The sequence below is a fragment of the Chrysemys picta genome, chromosome 12, assembly GCF_011386835.1.
Source record: "Chrysemys picta bellii isolate R12L10 chromosome 12, ASM1138683v2, whole genome shotgun sequence".
NCBI lineage: Eukaryota > Metazoa > Chordata > Testudines > Emydidae > Chrysemys > Chrysemys picta.
In genome coordinates this window covers 28,877,921-28,894,146 of record NC_088802.1, presented here as the reverse complement: position 1 = coordinate 28,894,146, position 16,226 = coordinate 28,877,921, and the positions used below count along the sequence as shown (strand labels likewise).

General features: G+C 52.6%; 1 protein-coding gene across 5 annotated transcripts; it reads right to left on the bottom strand.

The window, feature by feature from the left end:
- Positions 1-6,487: 6,487 nt before the first annotated feature.
- On the bottom strand, positions 6,488-15,562 carry SH3BP5L (SH3 binding domain protein 5 like). 5 transcript variants are annotated; one of them, XM_065562559.1, is made up of 7 exons: positions 15,541-15,562; positions 13,337-14,122; positions 11,091-11,153; positions 10,403-10,531; positions 9,851-10,012; positions 9,034-9,207; positions 6,488-8,417 (listed from the first exon to the last, which is right to left on the bottom strand). In XM_065562559.1, exons 2-7 carry the CDS (start codon positions 13,538-13,540, stop codon positions 8,043-8,045), a joined length of 1,107 nt encoding a protein of 368 aa, XP_065418631.1. In that variant the 5' UTR covers positions 13,541-14,122; positions 15,541-15,562; the 3' UTR covers positions 6,488-8,042. The 5 variants fall into 5 exon arrangements, with proteins under 5 accessions (XP_065418631.1, XP_023969248.1, XP_065418632.1 ...); XM_024113480.3 differs by lacking the exon at positions 15,541-15,562 and adding an exon at positions 15,415-15,539; XM_065562560.1 differs by lacking the exon at positions 15,541-15,562 and adding an exon at positions 15,266-15,417.
- Positions 15,563-16,226: the final 664 nt, after the last annotated feature.

The window sequence follows — 16,226 nt, the reverse complement described above, 5'->3', positions numbered from 1 at the left end:
GGTGCTGCAAGCACTGGTGGATCACAAGGGACGTTTCACCAACATCAACCTGGGATGGCTGGGAAAGGTGCATGACACTCACATCTTTAGGAACTCTGGGCTGTTTGAGCAGTTGCAAGAAGGGACTTACTTCCCAGACCAGAAAATTACTTTTGGGGAAGTTGAAATGCCAATAGTTATCCTTGGAGACCCAGCCTACTCCTTGCTCCCATGGCTCATGAAGCCATACACAGGCAGCCTGGACAGTAGTAAGGAGCAGTTCAACTATAGGCTGAGCAAGTGCAGAATGGTGGTAGACTGTGCCTTTGGACCTTTACAAGCTCGCTGGCGCTGTTTGCTGACTAGGTTAGAACTCAGCGCAACCAATATTCCCATTGTTATTACTGCTTGCTGTGTGCTCCATAATATCTGTGAGAGTAAGGGGGAGACGTTTATGGTGGGGTGGGAGGTTGAGGCAAATCGCCTGGCTGCCAATTTTGAACAGCCAGACACCAGGGCGATTAGAAGAGCACAGGTAGGTGTGCTGCACATCAGAGAGGCTTTGAATACCAGTTTCATGACTGGCCAGGTTACGATGTGACAGTTTTGTATGTTTCTCCTTGATTCAAACCCGCCACCTTTGTTGATTTTAACTCCCTGTAAGCCAACCACCCTCCCCCCTTCGATCACAGCTGGCAAAGGAAATAAAGTCACTATTGTTTTGAAACCATGCATTCTTCCTTTATTAATTAAAAAAAAGGGAGATAACTGATAAGGTATCCCGGTTGGAGTGGGGGAGGAGGGAAGGACAAGGCCACATTGCATACTGTAGCCACACTACAAATCAAATCTGTTTGAATGACAGCCTTCTATTGCTTGGGCCATCCTCTGGAGTGCGGTGGCTGGGTGCCCGGAACCTCCCCCCCGCCCCCTCACGTTCTTGGGCATCTGGGTGAGAAGGATATGGAACTTGGGGAGGAGGGCAGGCGGTTGTACAGTGATAATATAATATATTGAAACATACCTATCTCCTAGAACTGGAAGGGACCTTGAAAGGTCATCGAGTCCAGCCCCCTGCCTTCACTAGCAGGACCAAGTACTGATTTTGCCCCAGATCCCTAAGTGGCCCCCTCAAGGACTGAACTCACAACCCTGGGTTTAGCAGGCCAATGCGCAAACCACTGAACTATCCCTCCCCCCAAAGTGGATTCAGCGGCAGTCTGTGCTCTTGTTGGCTTTCCTGCAGCTCCACCAGACACCTGAGCATGTCTGTTTGCTCCCCCATTAGCCTCAGCATTGCATCCTACCTCTTCTCATCGCACTCACTTAATGCTTTCCTGGACTCTGCCACTGAATGCCTCCATGCATTCAGCTGTGCCTATCAGTGCAGGAGGACTGCATGAGCTCAGAAAATATATCATTGCGAGTGCGTTTTTTTTCGCCTTCTAATCTGCAATAACCTCAGAGACGGAGATGATAAGGGGAGCATAGAAATATTTTCACCTGCGGGGGGATAAAAAGGGAGAGTAAAATGTAAGATGATACATTTCTGAGAACAAAAAGGAGACTCTTTCACAGTGAATCAAGCAATTCACAGCAGACAGCACATGTGCTTTAGGTACAAGGTCGCATTTTGCCTTTTATATTCAGCGCCTGCTGAATTGTAACTGTAGTACAGGGTTTAAAAGCAATAGTGTTTAATGTTTGATTTTCCCTAAAGACTTGGGATGCATTCGTGGCCAGTACAGCTACTGGAAAAGTCGGTTAACATGTCTGGGGATGGAGCAGGAATCGTCCAGGGACATCTCCATGAAGCTCTCCTGGAGGTACTCTGAAAGCCTTTGAAGAAGGTTTCTGGGGAGGGCTGCCTTATTTTGTTCTCCATGGTAGGACACTTTACCACGCCAAGCCAGTAGCAAGTAGTCTGGACACAAAGCATGGCAGCAAATGGTCCTGGGTTTTGTTTGCATTCAAGCAACATTCAGTCTATATCTTTTTGTGTTAGCCTCAGGTGAGTGATATCATTCATGGTCACCTAGTTGAAATAGGGAAATTTTTGTAAGGGAACAGTAAAAGGACCCCATTCATGCTGGGCTGTTTGCAAGTGGCTAAAAGGGATCATCCCTGAGAATAGCCATGCGGCGAGGGGAGGGATGAAGGGATCATCCCAAATAGCCACGCAGAGGGGTGTGTGCTGCACATCCACCCAAAAACCACAGCCCCTCCTTTTAAACGGCAAACCCAACCGGCATTGTTTGCTATGGGAAAGGAGGGCACTGCCGTTTGAAAACATTCCCACATATTAACAAGGTATTAGATGCCAAACCTGCGTACCCTTTGGATTACCATGGCTGCCTGGAAACCGAATTCAGCGCCTGCCGGTATGGTGACACCTCACACATGGACTCAGGCTTCAATACCCCCTCCTGGGGTCATGTAGTAATTTTTGTTTTCAGAAGGAGGTTGGGGTGCAATGAAGTTTCAGAACCCCTGCAGGGCCTAAGCCCCGGAACAACCCACAGACCTGGGAAGGCAGGTGCTGCTTTGCTGAAGTCATGTGTAAGGCCTGATCTAGTAGGTGTGCTCAGAGGCCACACAAAACTGGCCGGCGGGAGGGCAGGACCTCTGCCTTTAGCCCAGTGGTTAGTGTACTCACCCAGGGTGTAGACAGACCCTAGTTCATATTCTCCCCCTGCATGGAGGCAAAAGGATTTAAACAGGGATCTGCTACCTGCCCTAGCCAATGTGCTACAGAGTGATTCTCACTGTTAGTCTGTCCCCACATCACAATATCCCACAGTCCAATGTTATTCAATGCCTCTACCAAGCTCTGCAAGAAAATATAAAATCTGGCCTTAACATGAATATAAGAATCTATAAAACAAAAAGAGCTCTGGGGCTGGGGAAGCCTCTCCCCAGGGGCTTGGGATACTGGAAACTCAGACTGGATAAAATACTGGAGAAGAGAGTGCTGGGACACTCTGAAACCCACTGTGATTCCAAAGAGACTTCATTCAGTAGAAGGGAAGTAGCTGGCTACCTGGGAAGTATTTATTGCCCTAGAAGATGAGACGACGGGCACCATAGGATCAGCGTTTCCTTTTATCAGAAAAAAACAGGATTATAAATATATTAGAACAAAAGAGTCATTGGTACAACTGCAGAAATGTCTGGGAATGTCCATTTAAGGGAGTCAAAGATCAGGGGGTAGCCGTGTTAGTCTGTATCCACAAAAACAACAAGGAGTCCGGTGGCACCTTAAAGACTAACAAATTTATTTGGACATGAGCTTTCGTGGGTAAAAAACCTCACTTCTCACATGCATCTGACCCACAAAAGCTTATGCCCAAATAAATCTGTTAGTCTTTAAGGTGCCACCGGACTCCTTGTTGCATTTGAGGGAGGTGTCTTTAATAGACCTGAACTTGCATGGCACGTTAACCTATCATACTGCCACACTCTGCAACCTCACAAGGACACTCATTGCACTGCCAAAGAAACACAATTTATGCACCAAATGCTCTAAGGCCTGAATCAGTTTTTATATTGATTCAACTTTAGAACCCAATATTGTAAATCCCTTAGTGTGGATGCCCTTATACTGGTATAAAGATGCTTATATTTTATAGCATACTTTAGTAAATATGCAAAATCTAACCAATAAATTTAAATTGGTACAAAACCTGTATATACTAGGCCCAGTTCACACATAATGCAAAACCCTGGTGTCCACCCCAGACTCTATCCCTGGAGATGTAACACACTGTTGTGGGCTGAGTTAAACCTTGCTATTTTGTGGTGGGCATAGCTGCCACCTGACATCCAGGGTAAATGTGTAGAAGTGACCTAAGCTACATCAGTAGCACCCAAGCCGCAGGGACGTGGAAAAACATGAGGATAAACTGAATTGTGTGGCCCAAGGGGTTTCACATGCAGGGATCAGGGTTTGGATTGGTGGAAGGGTGTGTGTGTGTGATGTTGCACCCCATAATACTTTATAGAAATATGCTTATGAATGTAAATATGACAAAGCTGGAATATGTTTTATGCTACATATGTCATGTACCATATCTCTGCAAAGGTTATGATCTACTGAACATATTCATCCTATTTGTATGCATGTGTCATTTTTGTATTCGAAGTTATGAATATTGGCTGTGTACTTGTTTGATTTTAAGTAGCCTCAGTAAAGCATTTGGTCAGCTTCTTGAGAAAAGACTATTCTCAGTAAGTGCCCAATCAAGAAACACTTAATCTGACAATAGACTTTGATAGACACCAATCCACATCTGAGCTTTCCTGGGAACATTCCTGTAGAGAGCTAAGTCATGCATGGACATGTGACTTGCCCATGTGATTCCAAAACTCCATCTTTTGGAGGGGATTCTACACAGGGGGAGGGAGGGGTTTCAACCCACAAGAGAGAAACTACATGAAGTCCTGGGAGACCCCTCCATTTTGTCTTCAGCTGGCTCAAGAGGTAGCCTCTCTGCCCCCAAAGGATACCTGAAAGAAACTGGAACAAAGGACAGTAACCACAGGGGTGAGAGTGATTGCTGGACCCACATTAGAAGGAGGCTAGTCTGTAAAAGAAGCTTATTGAAACATCTCTGAGGGTGAGGTTTTATCTGTATTCAGTTTTCTTACTGTATTAGCCTTAGACTTGCATGTTTTATTTTATTTTGCTTGGTAATTCACTTTGTTCTGTCTGTTATTACTTGGAAACACTTAAATCCTACTTTTTGTATTTAATAAAACCACTTTTTACTTATTGATTAACCCGGAGTATGTATTGATACCTGGAGGGAGGGAGGGGCAAACAGCTGTGCATATCTCTCTATCAGTGTTATCGAGGGCAAACAATTTATGAGTTTATCCTGTATAAGTTTATACAGGGTAAAATGGATTTACTTGGGGTTTGGACCCCATTGGGAGTTGGGTACCTGAGTGTTGGAGACAGGAACACTTCTTAAGCTGCTTTCAGTTAAGCCTGCAGCTTTTGGGGGACGTGGTTCAGACCTGGGTCTGTTTGTAGCAGGCAAGCGTGTCTGGCACAACCAGGCAGGGTACTGAAGTCCCAAACTGCCAGGGAAAACGGGCTTAGAGGTAGTCTCAGCACATCAGGTGACAGTCCCAAAGGGGTTTCTGTGAGATGGATACACACAGGCAGGGGAGTAGAAGGAACCCATGTGACAATACTGGTCAGCAAGACAGGCCGTGGTCTCAGCACACCAGCAGCATCATAGTCAAGGAGTTTTTTTGTAACCATCTTGGCAAAAAAAGAGTTTTAAGGTGGGATTTGGAGGCGCATAATGAGGTAGCTGTTCACGTGCCAAGTGGGAGGGGTAGCCTGGGGGAAAGCAAAAAGTTGTTTATTTGAAAATATAGTGAGTGATGGCTGCACAGGTGGATCGGAGAGAAGCACCCACAGCTTGATAGTGAATGAGAGGGGATGGGTAGGGCGGGGATAAGTGATGAAGGGCCTTGAAAGTGAAGAAGGGCCTTGAAAGTGAAGATGAGCACATAGGTGGTAGAACTATAGGTGTGGGGGGTGCTTCTGCACCCCCTGGTAATGAAGTGGTTTCCATCATATACAGGGTTTCCAGTTTGGTTCAATGGCTTTCAGCACCCTCACTATACAAATAGTTACAGCACCCCTGGATGAGCAGTTTATGTTTGATGTGATAGAGGAGGGGGAGCCAGAGGAGGGATTCAAAGAACGGGTGACAGTCAAAACAACAGCCTAGGAGAATGAACTCTGCAACGGCATTCTGAATGGACCCCAAGCAGGGCAAAACTGCATTGGGCAAGGCCTGAGAGAAGGATGTTGCTGTGACTGAGATAGGAGATGATGAGACATGAGAGCCTGGATGAGAGTTGTAGCTGTGTGGATGGATAGCGAAGGCCAGACCTTAGAGATGTGAAGCAGAATTGGCAAGACACAGACAGAGCCTGAATATGAGGACCTGTCCTAGACAGAGATCTGAATTGAAGTTGATGCCCAGTTTATAGATCTGCGTGACAGGCAATTTAAAAAGCCATTCATTCTGGAACAACAGTGCCCACAAAGGGAGTTACATCAGTATAAGTGAAAAATTTTCAGTACAGATAAACCCTTAGTCTGCTGAGGCACTCTGGGCTGGCTGCAAAGATTTCCTTATTACACACAAATTGACAGTACAGTGCAGTCAGAAAAAATACAGCTGACGAGACTATGCTGTGAAATGGTAACACCCTGGCAAACTGTCCAATATCCCCCTCTAGTGGATAACAGCCAACTCCTCCTGCCAGCTAGTGGAGTTAATCCTTGAGTTTGCAGAATCTGTACAGAGAATATGAAGCTTGAAACAGTGCTGAGTCGTTACAAAAAACAGCCACTGCATGAACACAGCTAAACCCGGTGTTGTACCCAGGTCCCATGAGAATTCTGGGAACTGGCTACAATATTGTGTGGTTGCAGTGTGGACAATCCAGGATTGCATTGAATCATGAGACAGAGACAGACAAATCTCCATGGGGCATCTTTACTTTAAATAAAATATGCAGCACAGCCGCTCACTCATACAGATCCACTGGGCTGCCTCAAACTGGCAGTTATCATCACAGCCACAGCAGAGTGAAACCACACCAGGGAACAGCAGCAGCAACAGTCCCCCACCAAGAGGAGCATCCATCACAGAGAGGATGCAGCCCCAGCTCCCAGGAGACCACAGTGGGTACAGATAAGCCCAGAGTGGGCTCCGGGATGGAGGATATGCACAAGGAGCTCCCACTCCCAACTGACACCAAACCCCCCCATCCCCACACCAACTAGTGCAAATTACTTTCCACGCAGCTTTGACACTTATTTGTCTCAATATAAAGGAAGATTTGAGGGGGATTTGACCTAGGAAATCTGGAGGAACAGGGTTAGGTAAGAGTACAAGGAGCTGTCCAGAGTAAACCATCTGGTGCCACCTGCTGGAGGGGGAAGGAATCAGCTCCTTGCCACCTTTTGGGTGAAGGTGCTCTGCTCACAGGGCAGACTCCAGGCATCTTTGAGCCCAGCCGCCTGTGAGCAGTGGGGAAGGCTATACAGTTTGCATGGGCTGCTCCTGTAATCTCTGCCACTAGGAGATGAACCTCAGGCACCAAGCACCCACATTTTCAGAGAAGCATCCCTATTACATTGCAGGAGGTGAGCAAGCAACCCACCCAGTGAGCACTGCAGGCTCCACTTGATAGGCATAGGGAACTGGCCCAGTCTGTGTATGCATTAGGAGAGGGCATTGGCTCCAGGCCATCTCTATGTCTCAGCAGCAACCTTCACCAGCCTGTGGTTGTGGACAAGAACTAGGCTGTAGCTATCAGAGAGCTGACATCATAGGGCCCTCATTCCATAGCTCCCGCCCTGTCCCCTGGGATGTACACATGCAGTAGCCCCAGGCCACGGCCTGCCAAACCCCCTCCCCCCAGGAATGTAGTGTCAGACAGCAGCTAGTTTCGCTTCTCCCTCCCCTGGCCCAGGACACGTAACAGTGCTGGAAACCAGGTCAGCGAAGGCAGCAGACCAAATAGTGGGCATAAAACCAGAGGTGCTGGTGTCTCTGCTCTACGGAGACCTTGGCTGTCAGCACACACAGCACTCAAGGGAACTGGGTGCTCTGATCAGTGCATGCTGGGAGTGGGGTCTGCAGGTAACACTGCTCCAGCAAAGGGCAGTGTCTGCTCCTGGCTCCAGCATGGAGCCCTACCGCAGGGGACCCAGAAAGCCCTTCTGGCTGGAATCAGCAACCTCCAAGCTACTTGTGTCAGTACAACAATACCCCCTGCGAAGTGTAGTGTCAGAGGTCACCCAGTGCAGTGTCAGAGGGCACTAATTGGGCAGGGGGAGGAGAGGATGAGCAATGCCCTCTGGGAGGTGTAGTGTCTTTGTCCCCCCCTTAGGAAGCAGGGGTGCTTCGCAGAAGGCTGCCCGCCCCACCCCCCAGTGGCACAGTGTCCAGCCACAGCATTCCCTCCTCGCCCGGCTGGCACAGCCCCTTCCGGCTGGGCTTGCCGAGGGGAAGGGCCAGGGAGGTGGGTTAGAGGCTGACGCTGCGGTGGTGCTTGAACTGGCTCTGCCCGCCCCGGCGCTGCTCCTGCTCCTCCAGCTCGTCGCTGTTGAGACTGGTGGCATCCGACAGCCCCAGCAGATGCTCCACAGAGTCAAACTTCTGCAGGTCAGAGGCAATGGTCTGCAAGCTGAGCATGGAGAGTGTGTCTGTGGGGGGGCACTCGGCGCCCAGCCCGGCCCCCGCCTCTGCCCCTACTGGAGAGGCCCGGCGTTGGATGAGGCGCTGCAGCCGCCGGGCGTGGATCTGCTCACTGATCTGCTCCAGGTTACGGAGCGCCACCGAGTAGCGCATTTTGGCTTGGGAGACCCGCTGCTCCAGCCCTGTCACCTTGGCCTTGTGCTCCTGGGGGTTGGAGGACATCAGCAGTTACACAGATCCCTCTGCGGCCACATAGCACCCCCAAACCTTCCCTGCCCATCCCACCTCTCCACTCCAGCCCCCTTGGCCTTGTGCTCCTGGGGACGTGTGTGTGTGTGGGGGGGGGGGCGCGCAGGGAGGCAAAACCAGGATAGAAAGACACCCCCTATCTCCATCCTATAAATTCAGTCCACCCCTTGCATGCTAAGCCCCACCCCCACAATTCCTCGCAGTTATCCGCACATGCACACGCACAAACACACACATGCACCCCATCCCTCTCCAAACCCAATCACAGCCTCACATCTCTCCCTGCTCCCCTGCCCCGGGCCCCACAGCCAGCAGAGGGCAGCAGCCATGAGAAACCCCATCCCTTCCTGGGTAGGGAGCAGCAATACGTGCCACCCAGGGCATTGTGTGATCTCAGGGGGTGGGTACATCTCACCCAAGCCGCACACACACATGGCCCCCAAAGCACTGACACCAGGATCTTAGCGGGGACGGGCGTGCACGTGTCCCGGCCCCCCTTGGGGATGCCAGGATATCAGCAGGGGTGTGGGTGTGTGCACCCCAGGATCTCAGTGGGGCTGTAACGCCTCACCTCGAGGATCTGGTTGAACTGGGCCTTGAGCTCGAAGTAGGGCTTGCTCTTTACGATGACACGCTTGAGGGATTTCTGCAGGGTCTGCACCTTGGCTTCAGCCTGCTGGCAAAGCCGGGTGACGCGCTGGTGCTCCCGCTCGCTGTGCAGCCGCTCCTCCTCTGCCTCATTCACCTGCAGCCGGAGCAGGACGACATGCAGCTCAGAGCGGGCCCCCGTTCCCACCCAGCCTGCGCCCCCACATACACACAAAGCCTTGCAGATCTCAGTCACCTCCATCCACTCCCCACCCTCCCAAGCACACCGCATCCAATTCCATCACCCCTCCCCGTCCGTCCCTGCCCAACACGGACTCAGGCTGTCACCTCCCCCAGGGGGTACAACCTACCACCCCCCATTCTCTGTGCAGTTGGTATGGTCCTTGTGGCACCGGCACCCCCACCCCTCCTCTGGCAGATGGCGTCATCATTTGGTTATCGCCTCCACCGTGTCCCTGAGCTCCATGCTCCCAGCTCTCACCATGCAGATGGCAAAGTCCTCCTCCCCCAGCCACTGCCCAGCCAATGTGGTCCCCCAGCTCTCCCCTAGCAGGTCGCATCATCAGCACCTCCATGTGGTTGATATAATGCCCCTGGCCCTTGTGATTGGTATGGCTCCCTGGTCCAGTCCCCATGTCTGACTTTCCCAATGGCATGGTTCTCCCCCCTCCCCATGCTTGGTACAGCTCACTCCCTCCCTCCTATATCTCACCTTGCAGGTGGTGTGGTTCCCCCCCTACGTGGGCAGTACAACGTCCAGCCCCACCCTGACATCTCACCTTGCAGGTGGCATGGTTGAGCATCTCCTGCCAGGTGGGGTCAAGCCGGTTCTTGTCGGCCATGACGCCCTGTTCCGCCACAAAGACCATCTCACGGGCGGCATTGTGCATGCTGACCGCCCGTTCGTACCGCAGTGCTGCCTTCTGCGTCTCCTGCTGGGCCTGCGTGAAGGGGAGAGGAAAGTCAGAGAGAGAGAGAGAGAGAGAGAGCGCGCAGGGCAAGGGACTCCTGCCCCCTCTCCTCTCCCAGAGCAGGGATAGAACCCAGGTGTCCTGACTCCCAGCCCCCATGCTCTAACCACTAGACCCCCCACTCCCCCTTCAGAGTTGGGAATAAAACCCAGGAGTCCTGGCTCCCAGTCCCCCTGCTCTAATCACTAGACCCCACCTCTCTTCCATAGCAGGAACAGAATCCAGGTGTCCTGACTCCCAGCCCCTGCTCTAACCCACTCGCTCCCCAGGGCCAGGACAGAACCCAGGAGTTTGATTTTGGCATGTCTCAGGGCGGGGGCTACACCAGGCAGGGGGCAGGGAAGATGGGAGCATTCACACCTCCTTGGCCAGGCGACGGGCCTCATAGTATGGACGCGCTTTCTCGATGCAGTTCCCCAGCTGGGAGCCCTGGGTGTTGAGCTTCCTGGCGGATTCAGAGAGGATCCTGCGGTATGTGGTCCTGGCTTCCTGCAGCGGGGAGGAGAGCAGTAGCATTGGGGCCAGCATTGACGGCCAGGGGAGAGCGCCCATTGCTGAGCCCCCACCCCACTCCTTGCAGCACAGCACCCCCTAATGCTGAACTGGGGCCAGTACTGACCACCACGGGAGAGCACCCCCTGCTGAGCTCCCCGCCCCGCAACCTGTAGCACAACGCCCTCTAGCGTCACACTGGGGAACTGGGGCCAGCAGTGATTGCCAAGGGAGAGCACCCCCAACTGAGCCCCACTCCGCTCCCTGCAGCACAGGCCCCACACTGGGACAGACTGTCAGAGAGCACCCTGGCCCCCTTAGCTTTGCAGGGCAGGGGCTACGGAAGCAGCTCCAAGGGTCACTAAATGCCCAGTAAGGGCTGTGACCACCCCAAAGGAAGAGCCAGGCTCACTGGCCCAGCACGGAAACAATCGGTGAGAGATGCAGGGTGTCTCCGAGGCCTGGACAGGGCTGTAACGCGAGGCTGGTCATGGCAGGGTCATGCTCAGTCCGAGGCACGGCGGTCAGCCCTGCAGGGAGACCAGTGCTCACTCACGTCCAGCTGCAGTTCCACCCGATTGATCTCCTCATTGGCCTGGTTGAGATGCTCCAGCTCCTCCTGCAGGGGGGAGGCAGAGCATGAGGCTTAGGGACCCGCCCCAACGCCACACCCTGCTCAGCAGGACAGCGCCACCCTGACGGGTCTCCCCTCCCAGCCTGCGAGAGCCCCTCCATGCAACCCTTCTGCTCCCGGCACAGCTGTGAGGGATGGCACCATGAACAAAACAGCGCGGCCTAGTGCACAGAGCATATTCCAGGCTGTGCCACTGGCCTATTGGGTGACCTTGGGTAAGTCGCTTCGCTCCTCTGTGCCTCATTTCCCCATCTGTGAAATGCTGATACATTTGTAATCCACTTGGATCTGCTGGTGAAAAGTGCTAGATCAGAGGTGGGGACCATTGTGTGTACCTGTTCTGAGGAGACAGGACAGGGCTTTGTGCCAGGGACTCATGCTCTCTGATAGTAACGTGTCTCTGACACACAACATGTATTATGTTCATGGTTCAGGGCGCATCGTGCCAGGCACCATGTACAACACCTGCAGAAATGTAGATGTGCTCCCAATTAGACAAGAGACAACGGGCTGAGAGAGACGGATGGGGAGCACAAAGGAACGATGAGTCACTTTCGATCAGCGTGATAGCAGCCGCAGCTCCTAGCCAATGTTGAGCGTCATGTAGGCATCGTGGCAAAGGAGGCACTTGAAGGAGGGCAGTGAGGTAGCTTTGTGGGTGTTTATGGGAGCTGCTGCTCCCCCTCCTCCAGACAGGGGTGGCATGGCAGGAAGCAGGGAGGTGCCGCTGGGAAAATCTACCAAACAGGTGATGAAGGCTGATGTCACTGGCAGAGTGGAGGCTGGGCTCCACATCTCGATAGCGCGGGGGGGATGATAGATAGGGCCATGAAAAGCCTTAAGACAAGCGATTTGTGTGTGATGCGAGGGGGAGCCAATGGGGAGCTCGCAGAGAGGGGTGGAGGGGTCACAGGAAAATGATCTTTGCAGCAGCATTCTGAACAAACGTAAGCTGGGTAAAAAGATGGGACTGGTCCCAGCCAGGGAGGAGGATGCTGCAACAATTGAGATGCGAGACAACGAGGGCCTGGCCAAGAGACCAAATGCACTCAGAGATCTATTGACGATCAGAGCTGGATAACGCCACCCGAGCTCTGCTGTTCCCTGAGGCGGCAGGATGGGCCCCTGCACTAAGAATTCTGTATCTCTGATCGCGACCTGAGTCACATACATTATGGTAGCCCCTAGGGGCTGCATTGTAAACTCACATAAAGAAAGACAGTCCCTACTCTAAGGCGGACACAGACTACAAGGGCTGGACTATAGGATCTCCAGAGGTCCCTTCCAGCCCTACAACCAGGATCCTAGGAAGGCTTTTAACTCCACCAGCTTAGCATGGGCTGCAGTTACAGCTGCTTTGTCTTGGAGTCCCAGGAGGTGTTAATTAGATCAAGTGAGATAACAGGATCAAAGGACACCTTTAAATCCTGATCTAGACAAAGCCTTAATCCGATTCAAAGATGTTTTATAAATCAGTTCAATTTAATTCAGGGCTTGTCTATTATCCTGGTACAGCTACGCCAGTGAACCCCCACATGAGGGCATGCTAGTCCAGAAATAAAAGTGACTGTTTCCTGATATTTACTTGCAAGTAATTATTCTGGGATGAGTGTTGTTGTAGAGCAATAAGGGGGGGTGAGGTAATATCTTTTATTGGACAACTTCTGTTATTCTGTGTTAACAGGCCACTTCACCTTGAATGGCCCCTTAGAATGTGTGCTAACTATGTACACTCAACTATCCCTTCAACCTTGTAGTTAGCTGTGACACTGGGAGTACCTTTCCCAGACCCAAAGAGCTGCATGTAACTTGAAAGCTCGGTCAGTCAAATAAAAGATATTACTTCACCACCTTGTCTCTCAAACTTCTGGAAGAAAGTCATTTTTATTCCAGAATAGCATGTCCACACAGGGAGTGATATCGACATAGCTACAGCATGATAATTATTTCACTATAGCTCTGCTGGTCAACTTCTCCATGTAGACAAGCCCTCAGTGAAGAATCAGATTAAGAAAAATTGTTATGAACTGGATTACAAGTGTCCACACAGGAACTTGCACCCAAACTAATCCCCCAAAGACAGGTTACTGCCTTCTGTAATGGGAACTACTCACACCCACACCAGTGACCAATGGCATTAGAGGAAGCCAGGTCCAGCCAGCCCTCACCTGTATCCTGGGGTCCAACTCTTCCTCCACATCTTCTTGGTCCATCGATGGCATTTTGGTTTCGTCACCACTGCAGACATCCTCGAGGATAGGAGCCCTGAGCTCCTCACCCTCCTGCGTGGGTGTCCGCAGCTCCCCAGGAGGCGTCTGGCGCCCGTCCCCCATGTTCATGCCCAGAACCAGCCGCTGGTCTGAGTCCCCCATGGTGGGGCCCCCACAACACTCTTCCCCTTGGCAATATCAGGTCTCCCTCAGAAGGCAGGCTGCAGGTAGAGCCTTCACAGGGACGCAGGCATCCTAGTGGTGGGCCCATCCACTGGGTCACACCGACACCCGAGCCATGAGCAGGCAGGGAATTGGGAATGGTCGCGGCAGCCCTGGGTTACAGCAGGAGCTTGGAGAGTGGCTGGGGCATTGAGCGACAAGGCATGAGAAGATATTCAGGGATCCACTGCAGCGGCACTGGAGGAGATATTAGAGATGGACGTCCCTCCTCGTACTAGCGTCTGAACCACGTCTTGCTGCCCAGTCGAAGGATGGGGCAATGTGCTAGCTCGGTCCCCCAGAAAAGAGAGAATTAGGACCACAATCAGCAATCTGAGACAGAGACCAAAGGCCAGGAAGGGGGCTCGGCGAGGGGGTGGAGAAGAATCTCCAGTGGCAGAGAGCCAGAAGCGCCTCCACCCCCCACTGCCAGCCCCAGCGAAACCCTGATGAGAGCCGGTCCTCGAGTGTGAAACCTGGAGAACTGGGTTCCAGCTGGATCTGCAGAGATAGGAGAGGGGGCTGGAAAATAAGCAGCAGACAGTGAATCAGGCACCGCTCTCTGTACCAGACACCAACAGAGTAAGGGGGACCCTCGTCAGCACCAACATTCCCCACCCCACCAGAGACACATACACACCCCAGACAGAAGGGGACCCTGTCACCTTCAAATGACACAGAAGAGTCACCAGGTTCCCACTTCATCCTTGCCCCATCTATTGCTACTTCCCATAAAGCACTCTGCATCCACCCCACAAATCCATCCTGCACCCATCCAACCGCCCTCCCCCTGCCCCAAAGCACCCAGCAACCATCCCACTGCCCCTTCCCCAATGCAAACTGCACCCACCCCAATGTCCCCTATGCCCACACCACCTCCGCACCTTGCACTCACTCCAATGTGCCCAGCAGTCATCCCACTGCCCATTCCCCATTGTAGCCTGCACTCACCCCAATGCAGCCAGCACCCACCCCCACCTTCCCCCCAATGCACCCAGCACCCATCTAATGGCCCTCTCTCCCTGCCCCAATGCGCCCAACCATACCACCGCCCCTTCCCTAATGCAAATTGCACCCACACACGTCCCCTGCGCCCACCCCTCCCCCAATGCAGCCAGCACCCATCTAACAGCACCCTGCAGCCGCCCCACCCCAATACAAAGTACAACAACCTCCTCTCCAACGCAAGCTGCCCATTCCCTGCCACTCTTGCACCCAACCAAACGTTCCCATGCAACCACTCCTCCTCAAATCACCCCACCCTCCCCCATCGCGAACTGCACCCACCCAAATGCACCCTGCCCCAAACAACCTCTCCGCTACCCCCTCCCCCATGCACCACGGGCCCTGGTCCCGCCCCCAGGGGGCTCAGCTCGGTGCACAGGGGCGGGCACCCCCGGGGTGGGGACGACCTGTTCTATTTACCTCCTATTCTCCAGGCTAAGCGACTAGCTGCAACCCTCCCCTCCCAACCCAACAAGCCCAAGCGGAACCGGAACCCACTCTCCCGGGACACCCTTTTCCCCATCCGCATATCTGCCGTACAACATGGCGGCTCCCATGTGCGCAGCACCCGGCCCCGTTCCTGCCCTCAAACTGCCCTCGGGAGGGAATAGAGCGAAACATCCCAGGAGGATCAGAGAGATCGCCCGGCTCAATTCTCACCGAGGTAAATAAATAATCTCAAAGTGAGAGAGCGAGTAGTCACACATGAACGCCACCATCCTGTATCTATGGTGGGTGCCGTCATCTTGGGTTACGGCCCAGAGGAAGGGAAAATAACATCCAGGGACTTTAGGATGCCAGCTGTTTACCTCGCCCTCTGCTCCTGCCGTAATGCAAGATGGTGGCTACAACGAGGGAAGAGAATATGGCGGCGCCCATAGCAGACACCAACATGGCCACACCCATGACTGCTCCCGTATAGCCACGTGACCCACCCGCCCCGGCGTTCTCTCCTTGGAAGGGAAGCCAAGGGCTTGCCTGCTCGCCCGTTCAAGCTGGCGGCGGAGATATAGTGTGCTACGTGGGGCTCAGCAGCCAACCAGAGATCCCTGCGGGCTGTCCCATCTTTATCCAGGGGGAAGAGCTATCTGGAAGAAACCATTTTTTTAAAAGTAAAAATAATTAGGTATTAATTAAAAATAAATAAATAAACAAAAGAGTCAAAATCACTCCAAAAACCCATGTTCATTTTCTGGGGTTAATTTATTGTGAGGTTTTTTTCACAGCCATTGGCCACATAAAAGCAGTGGTCATAGTTGCTGTGGCAATGCCAGGTTGGTCCATGCTGTGATGGTTTCAAGGTAGGGTTACCATTCGTCCGGCTTTTTTGAGTTAAAAATAGCGTCGGGGGGAATTTGTAAATGTCCGGATTTCCTAGGGTTACCATATTTCATCAATCAAAAAAGAGGACGGGAGGAGCCCCGCCCTAGCCCCACCCCCCCATCCTGCCCTAGCCCCGCCCCTGCCTCTTCTACTCTCTCCCACTTCCTGCCCCCCTCAGAACTCCCAACCCTCCCCCCACTCCTTGTCCCCTGCCTGCCCCCTCCTGAGACCCTCCCCCCATCCTAAGTGGCCCCCTAGGACCTTACCCCCTACCTGTCCCCTGACTGCCCCCTCCTGA